The sequence below is a fragment of the Oryza sativa genome, chromosome 4, assembly GCF_034140825.1.
Source record: "Oryza sativa Japonica Group chromosome 4, ASM3414082v1".
NCBI classification, from domain to species: Eukaryota; Viridiplantae; Streptophyta; class Magnoliopsida; order Poales; family Poaceae; genus Oryza; species Oryza sativa.
This window is the reverse complement of record NC_089038.1, coordinates 29,684,802-29,693,265: the sequence shown is the minus strand read 5'-3', so window position 1 is coordinate 29,693,265 and position 8,464 is coordinate 29,684,802. Positions and strand designations below refer to the sequence as shown.

Genomic DNA, 8,464 nt, shown 5'->3' with positions numbered 1-8,464 from the left:
GTGATCCGCTTTCGCTTTCGGCCTTTCTTGTGGGGGAGGAAATGGCGGCGTCCTCCTTGTGACACTGCGAGTGGGGCCCTTCCATCCCGCTCCACCCGGCCACCCCAAGACGTGCTCCGCATGTTGCGGTCTTCTGGGCCTTCGGCTTCCGAAATTCGAATTCCATCGAGGAAATAAGCGCTCGTTTGGTTGAGGCATAAATTACATTTACCAATATTTGACAATTTTAATAGTGTTTAATGTCTATTTGGTTTGAAGCCAGATTTTGACATGCCTAAGAAAATAGATCATTTTAATAGTGAACTTAGACTATTTTGGCTTCAATCCAAACACAACTTTGTCTTACCAAAATTAATCATGTCAAAATTTGGCATTGACAAAATTTGGTAAGGCCTATTTAGGCCACAAACCAAACCAACCCTAAGTTCACAAGTTGTCTCTCTTCTTTACATTGAGTTTAATTAATATACCTAAATGATATAATATAATATTTCACCACCTCCCTTTTTTAATAATGGTTATAAACCCAGCCTTTGCTTCAACTGAGTTAAAACTATAACCACTTATTACATAGGTCTTGGCAGGGCCGGCCCTGGCCCTATGTAGCCGAGGCGACCGCCGAGGCCCATGATGGTGGGGGCCCATGATGATGGGGGGCCAACACCTAATACTAGTAGTCTAGTACCTCATGCGATGTTGAGATCAACGATTTTTATTCAGAGTTAAAGGTGTTGCAAGTGAGTTTGCCAGATTTTTCGATGTCCGTGCCTGAGATTCTAAAGTTTGTTATGGATGCAGATTTCTATCCAAATGTTTTGCCTATCGAATACTCTTATCTGTACCTGTGACGGTAGCTTCACCTAAAAGAAGTTTCTCAAAATTGAAGTTTTGAAGAACTATTTGAGATCAACTATGTTGCAAGAAAGGTTAAATGACTTGGCTATGTGCTCAATCGAGAAGGATATCTTGGACACTATTGTTCTTAATATCGTTCTTGATGATTTTGCATCAAGAAATGCCCGAAGAAGTACGTTTTCATGAGAAGCAATGGATATGATGGGGTTCTATTCTTTATTAAGTTAATGAATAATGATATTAGTTCCAAGTTACAAATATATTATTATTTTGGTCGACTTTATTTCTTGATAATTACCATATATGTTAAATTTAATATATATATATATATATATATATATATATATATATATATATATATATATATATATATATATATATATATATATATATATATATATATATATATATATATATATATATATATATGGATGTATTTGTTTTTGTTTTTGCAAGTAAAATTAGCGTCTATATATATCATAGAATTTTATACATAGCTTAGAGGGCCCATCGCGATGAGTTCGCATAGGGCCCTCAAAATCATAGGACCGGCCCTAGGTCTTGGATCAATCTTATAAGAAAAATATAATAGACAGAAACAAAGATAAATAAAAAGATGACACACCAACGTACCAACACCCAGCCACAGCAAATAAACTCAAAGTTTAAGTCTATAGTTGAATCATCACCTCCTATCTTAATAAAATTTGTTCAAGTCATCTCATGATAGTACGGATGGATGGTTTCATTGACATGACGCCCTAGTCCGGAAAAGAATATAAAAAAAAGTGGGATTCACATGTTAGCCGTTAGCACCCACTTTTTTATTCTCTACAAGAAAAATTGTGCTCGATGGTAGAAATGGTGACAAGCTCGTTGAGGGAGAGGCACCGTTGTGAGGTTGCTGATGGTCATATCACCTCTATCTTCGCCATCAGGGACCGAGCATAAGCCCCTTTGCTTCGCACGCTAGGGGGCCGTCGGTGTGTGACGAGCGGACAACGAGCTCACCTATTGTGCTTCGTGACGCATGTTGCGTTCGATCGAAAGAGATTGTGGAAGAGAAAGGAGCGGAGGAAGAAGATGTATGCCACTTTAAGTGGGTCCCACATGTTTTTATTTTATTTTTTCAACTAGGATGCCACGTTACTACGTTAGTAAAACCACCCATCTATACTGTCATGGCACTTGACTCGAATGGTTTTGTTAAGATGGGGTTGAAGATTTATGATATTGTAGTTTAGGATACCAAGTAAGCTCAACGTAAAGATTAGGGACAACTACTGAACTTATTATTCCTTCCAGGCTTCCATCGAGCCCTGGTGCAGGCCGAGCTGTACTACAACACGTGCAGCTTTACTATGCTTTGTGGACCGTATTACTGTACCTCCATTTGGGCCGATGTCGTTGATAAAGAAGAAATTGAGGCCCAATATCGTGCCTGGCTGGCGTGTCCGCGGTGGCGCGGCTGTTCCACCGTGCCGGCCAGCGTCGCATGGCAGCTCGGCACGGCGCGCGGCGCGGCGCAGGCCGGCGCGTGCGCGCCGCGCCCCCGTCACGCGGCGCCGAGTGCGCGTCGCCCTGCCCCTTTCCGGCCTCCTCTTTCGCCTCTCAGTGACTACACCGGCCACCGCACAGTGCCACCACCACCGTTGCTCTCCTTATCCGGTCGTCGTCTGCCGAGTAGCCGATGCGCGCGGCGCAATTTCGTTGTCCCATCTTCACCGCACCGGTCGCGGCCCTGCAAGGTGCAAGCGTACGTGTTCGGTGCATCTCCTGCCGTCTCGTTCGCACGAGTCACACATCGCTCGCGAGTAGCAATGTATAGTACTGTACCATACTAGCATCACAGTTGACCATGGGAGGAGAGGAAGAAAAGGAGCGGACCCGACGCGACGCAACGCAAGTGGACTAGGGACCTGTTTAGACCCTGACAAGTTTTTTCATCTTTATCGCATCAAATGTTTGACACATATATCTATTACTCTCTCCGTATTTTAATGTATGACGCCGTTGACTTTTCGACCAACGTTTAACCATTCGTTTTATTCAAAATTTTTGTGCAAATATGAAAATATTTATGTCATGCTTAAATAACATTTGATGACAAATCAAGTCATAATAAAATAAATGATAATTACATAATTTTTTTAAATAAGACGAATGGTCAAATGTTGGACAAAAAAAATCAACGACGTCATACATTAAAATATGGAGGGAGTATATTATTAAAACAACTTTGAAAGAAGACACCACGTTCGCTGTGGGGGCTAGAAATTCCCACATTAATCGGAAAAAAAGAAAAGAAGAGTCCAAGTAGAAATACAATTTAAAAATAACTGAAATTCGGAATTAAAATTAATCAATATTGAGATAAGAGTCCATATAAGAATCCAATATTGATCAAAATTCGGAATAAAAATAAAATAAAATCCAAAATTACAAAAGAAAATAAGAGTCCAAGTAGGAATACAATTTAAAAATAACTGAAATTTGGAATTAAAAATAAGGGATATTAAGAGAAGAGTCGATATAATAACCCAATACGATATTAATTAATATTCGGAATAAAAATAAAAATAAAATCCAAAATTAGCAAAAAGAAAAGAAGAGATCAAGTAGGAATATAATTTAAAATTAAATGAAATTCGGAATTAAAAATAAAACCATATTGAAAGAAGAATCTATATAAGAACCCAATACGAGATTAATTAAAATTCAGAATAAAAAATAAAATAATATTCAAAGTTAGAAAAACTAAAAAAGAGTTCAAGTAGGAATAAAATTTTGAAACAAGTTAAATTCAAAAATAAAAAATAAATTCTGAAATTAGAAAAAAAGAAAAAAAGATTTCAATTAGGAATAAAATTTATAAATAACTAAAATTGGTGATAAAAAATAAAGACTATTGAAATAAAAAGACCATCTAAAACACATGACGAGATAAATTAAATAACACGCCTATAAAAGAGTAGAGTGGTGGCGGTTAATACGACATATAAAAAGGTTAATAAAACACCAAATAGAATCTTAATGACGATTAAAAGGAGAAACGATAAGCCCGTGAAGCTAACGGGCAAGGCGGTTTCTACGACTTCTAGAAAGCAAAGAAAGTAAACCCCATTGATAATTATATTCGATTTTTAAAATCTCAATGACAAGGAGAAGCAGTGGGCGGGATGTATAGGAGTGTAGTTGCAGAGCCGCCGACGGTTGGCGGGACTACAAGAAAATAAAAAATGAATTCCAACGATAGTTACGTTTGATTTTTAGAATCCCAATGACAATAAAGAGTAGGCGGCGGATGGACCGTAGAGGAGTATAGTGGCATCGTTTGACGGGACTTCTAAAAATTATAAAAAAGAAACACAACAAGACAATAAACTCTAAAAACTATAATGAACAATAAACTCTAAAAACTATAATGACTAATTTTTAAAGGTTTGTAACTTCTAAAAAGTAAAAAAAACTATGATAATCGTGTTCGATTTTAAAATCTCAGTGACAATAAAGAAGGGAGGCAGCGGGTGAGCCACAAAGGTGTGCAATAGCAAAACCGCTGACGGTTTGGTGGGACTTCTATAAAGTAAAAAATGAACCCCAATAATAATTATGTTTGATTTTTAAAATCCCAATGACAATACAAAGAAAAGACCGTGGACGGGCCGTAGAGTATAATGGCAGTATAAGGTTTCAAGGAGAATAAATAGAAATCAAGCAAGCAAATAAATAACGGTATGACAAAAGTAATAGGTAGCAGCTGGTGTGACTTTTAAAAACTATATAATTAGAAATACGAGGATGATAAGGTTTGGTCTTTTAAAGTCTTAAGACAACGACATAGCTATTTAATAAATTTTAAGTAAAATCATACTGAAAAATATATGATTTTGTTTGGGTGCTAGCCGCGCAAATGCGCGGGTCACCCCGCTAGTTAAGTATTAAATATAGATAAAAAGAAAAACTAATTACACAGATTGCGTGTAAATTGCGAGACAAATTTTTTAAGCCTAATTGCTCTATGATATGACATTGTGGTGCTACAGTAAACATTTGCTAATGACGGATTAATTAAGCTTAATAAATTTGTCCCGCACTTTACAGGCGGATTACGTAATTTGTTTTGTTATTAGACTACGTTTAATACTTCAAATGTGTATCTGAATATTCAATGTGACGCGGTAAAAATTTTCACCCCTAGATCTAAACACACAGCCTAGAACAACGACACTGTGTAATGAAAACATATATCTTATGCCTATCGAATTAGTATTTCTCTAGTATGCAGATTTCTTTTTCACGAGTTAAAAGATAGAAATCCAACCTGTATATCCGTACAGAGATAAACGACGGAAATGCATTTTTCATGCCCCTCCAAAAATATTCATGCAGCACTCGGTTAAATATTTCCCAGTGTGTTAGTACACTGTACACCCTTTACCCCCGTCAGTCCATGCCAATTGATGAATCGAAAGAGTTATTATTGCCATCTCCACAACCAAATCTTACCTCATAAATATGGCAAATGACAGCATTACAGCAAGGGATATCTCCTCGGTATCATTTCGCATTAAAAGTGCAGCTCACTCTCTCCGTCCGTTCTTCCTATATAAGCACAACACACGTCCTTACTTGTGTGACTTGTGTCCCAGTGAGTGACAATCTAATCCTGACCAGATACAGCGGTTAATTAACAGGTTAAGCGCAGGGTATCGACGCGATGGACACTAGGCATGGCCGAGACAGGAATGGCGCGCCGGCGACCAGGAGCGCCATGCTTCTCCTGGCCGCCGCCGTGTTCGTTGGGTGGCTCATGATGTGGGTCATGTTGCCGACCAGGACATTCAGCTCGACGTGGGCGCCGACGCTCGCCTCCCACACAAATTCCACCTACTTTGGCAAACAAGGTTTTTTTCCCCATCTCTTGTACTATCAGCTCAGCTGTATATCCATTCCACTGCATATCTGCATTGCCGCCGTGATCATCTCTTCGTGTTCTTCGTTTCGGGATTTGCAGGGACGAGAATCGTGATCTACGTGTTCCCAATACCTGTGCATGTCTGAATCGTGAACTACACTGACTTTGCCAATACTGTTTGTCAGTGTAGTTGCGTGCATTTACCTGCACTTGCTGAAGAGGAGCGGCGACAGTACTGGGGTCCAAAGTCAGAGGTACGGTCAGTTCTGGCTAAACTGGGAGAGGAGATCAATCTCATCAGACATTCCGCATCAAATGTACTAGTACTAATGCAAATTTTCTGCGTGTTCCTCTCTTGATTTTGTTCCTGCAGAGGAGTATTCTGTACGAGAATGGCGGCCTGGAGGAGACCTGTGCTGGTGAGAGGTCCACTGGGAATTGTGACAGGCATAGAACTCGCCTTCTTTCTCTTGTTCCTGGCACTCCTGGTCTGGTCCTACTCCGCCTTCATCAACCTCGACTTCTCCAAGATCCATGTCAAGCCTGTCGAGAAAATGTCGACCAACTCACGATAACCATGCATTAACTCCGTCCAAAAAAAAAAGCAAAATAATACTCGTATATGTTTCATCTATGATCTGTAATTTACTTGTGTGCTAACTTTTGTAAGTATGCGAAATGTTCTTAGGTGGCAGGCGAAGCTGGACAGAGCAGCGCTGCGGCTTGGCCACGTTGGGAGCTTCTGCTGCGCGTTCCTGTTCTTTCCAGTCGCACGCGGCTCGTCCCTGTTGCCGCTCATTGGCCTCACGTCGGAAGCCAGCATCAAGTACCATGTCTGGCTGGGCAATCTCGTTATGCTCTTCTTCACAGCTCATGGACTCTGCTACATCGTCTTCTGGGCATCGACTGATCAAATCCACGAGGTAATACAAACTAACGATTTCTTCTATCGTCCTAGACATGTCCAATGTCGGGACTTAATAAACGGCCAATTATGTGATTCCAGATGCTGAAATGGACAAGAACGAAAGTTGCAAACGTCCCCGGGGAGCTCGCGCTGCTCAGCGGGCTGGTGATGTGGGTGACGGCGCTGCCGCGCGTCCGGCGCCAGATGTTCGAGCTCTTCTTCTACGCGCACCACCTCTACGCCCTCTTCCTCGTGCTCTTCGCGCTCCACGTCGGCGTCGCCTTCTTCTGCTCCATCCTGCCTGGCGTGTTCCTCTTCATGGTCGACCGCTACCTCCGGTTCCTGCAGTCCCGCGTCCGCGTCCGACTCGTCTCCGCCCGCCTCCTAGCGTGCGACGCCGTCGAGCTCAACTTCTGCAAAAGCCCCCGTAGGTGTCACATATATCCGACACGTTCACGGTGCAAGTAAGCATGTTCTGACACTTGATGTCGTGATCACTTGCAGATTTGACGCACAGTCCGATGAGTACGGTGTTCATCAACGTCCCATGCGTTTCGCGGCTCCAATGGCACCCATTCACGGTGACGTCGAGCAGCAGCCTTGAGCCTGACAGGTTAAGCGTCGTCGTCAAGAGAGCAGGAAGATGGACGGAGAAGCTGTACGAGACGATCTCGTCCCTGCCGCCGTCGCAGCCCGGGCACCTCGACGTCTCGGTCGAGGGGCCTTACAGCCAGGCCACACCAGCAAGCTTCCTTCAGTACGACTCGTTGGTGATGATCAGTGGCGGCGGCGGCATCACGCCGTTCATCTCCGTCATACGCGAGCTCGTTCACCGGAGCGGCACGGCGGCAGAAGCCGCGACGCCGAGCCTTCTCCTCATCGCCGTGTTCAAGACGTCGGCTGACCTGGCCATGCTGGACCTCATCGTCCCTGCCTCCGGTGGGTTCTCCGACATCTCCCGCCTCGAACTGCGCATCGAGGCCTTCGTGACGCGAGAAAGCGTGCCCTCCGCGGGCGATGTCGTCGCAATCGCGCACAAGGTGCCCGCAGAGGAGGTCTTGTTCAAGCCGTCGCCGTCGCACGCGCCCATCGCCCCGGTGCTCGGCCACAACGGCTGGCTCTGGCTCGCCGCCGTCGTCTCCTCCTCATTCTTCATCTTCCTCTTGCTCGTCGGCGCGGTGCAGCGCCTGTACATATACCCCGTCGACGGCAACAGCAACCGCGTGTACCCGTGGGCGGCAAGGACGTTGCTAAACCTGCTGCTCCTCTGCGTCGGCATCGCCGTGGCGGCGAGCGCGGCCGTCCTGTGGAACAAGCGGAGGAGGGCCGAGGAGGCGAAGCAGGTCGAGAACGTGGCGACGCCAGCGTCGTCGCCGGCAACGTGGCTCGACAAGCCGCGTCGTGGGGACGCAGAGGTAGGCCGTCGTCCCGATCTCAGAAGTACGATGCACCGTTCAATCTTGTTCTCCTTTTGGGTCGAATTGGTTCTGTTACCTTTGAAGAGTGCGTGAAATGCGAAATTTGTCTGTGCAACGATGTTGCTTGTCGAAACAAGATTTCGGCAATAATAAAAGAGGTGGCTATCAAGCTTGGAAAGTGGATGGGTTTGGAGACAAGGAATTTTATACAGGTTCAGGCCTTCTTATTCAAGAAGTAATACCCTACTCCTGTCCGGGGATGATTCCGCCGAGTGTGTTATTGATTGTATAAACTGGGAAAAAAGAACCGTGCCCCGAGAGGCACACGGAACCTCCTTATATAGGGGAAGGAGTCCGCTTTACAAA

The 8,464-nt window shown here is 43.8% G+C and overlaps 1 protein-coding gene across 3 annotated transcripts; it reads left to right on the top strand.

Moving 5' to 3' along the window:
- The first annotated feature begins 5,497 nt into the window (after positions 1-5,497).
- On the top strand, positions 5,498-8,464 carry LOC4336754 (ferric reduction oxidase 2-like). 3 transcript variants are annotated; one of them, XM_066309707.1, is made up of 6 exons: positions 5,498-5,762; positions 5,964-6,027; positions 6,147-6,329; positions 6,462-6,696; positions 6,780-7,107; positions 7,185-8,464. In XM_066309707.1, exons 1-6 carry the CDS (start codon positions 5,576-5,578, stop codon positions 8,189-8,191), a joined length of 2,004 nt encoding a protein of 667 aa, XP_066165804.1. In that variant the 5' UTR covers positions 5,498-5,575; the 3' UTR covers positions 8,192-8,464. The 3 variants fall into 3 exon arrangements, with proteins under 3 accessions (XP_066165804.1, XP_066165805.1, XP_015634063.2); XM_066309708.1 differs by lacking the exon at positions 5,498-5,762 and having other exon boundaries at positions 5,885-6,027; XM_015778577.3 differs by lacking the exons at positions 5,498-5,762; positions 5,964-6,027 and having other exon boundaries at positions 6,305-6,696.

Excerpts from the sequence above, each read along its gene's own strand:
- LOC4336754 (XM_066309707.1), top strand. The coding sequence starts at position 5,576 with ATGGACACTAGGCATGGCCGAGACAGGAATGGCGCGCCGGCGACCAGG. Across the intron at positions 6,330-6,461 it reads GTCAAGCCTGTCGAGAAAAT|GTGGCAGGCGAAGCTGGACA; the intron begins GTCGACCAACTC and ends AAATGTTCTTAG. Across the intron at positions 6,697-6,779 it reads CGACTGATCAAATCCACGAG|ATGCTGAAATGGACAAGAAC; the intron begins GTAATACAAACT and ends ATGTGATTCCAG.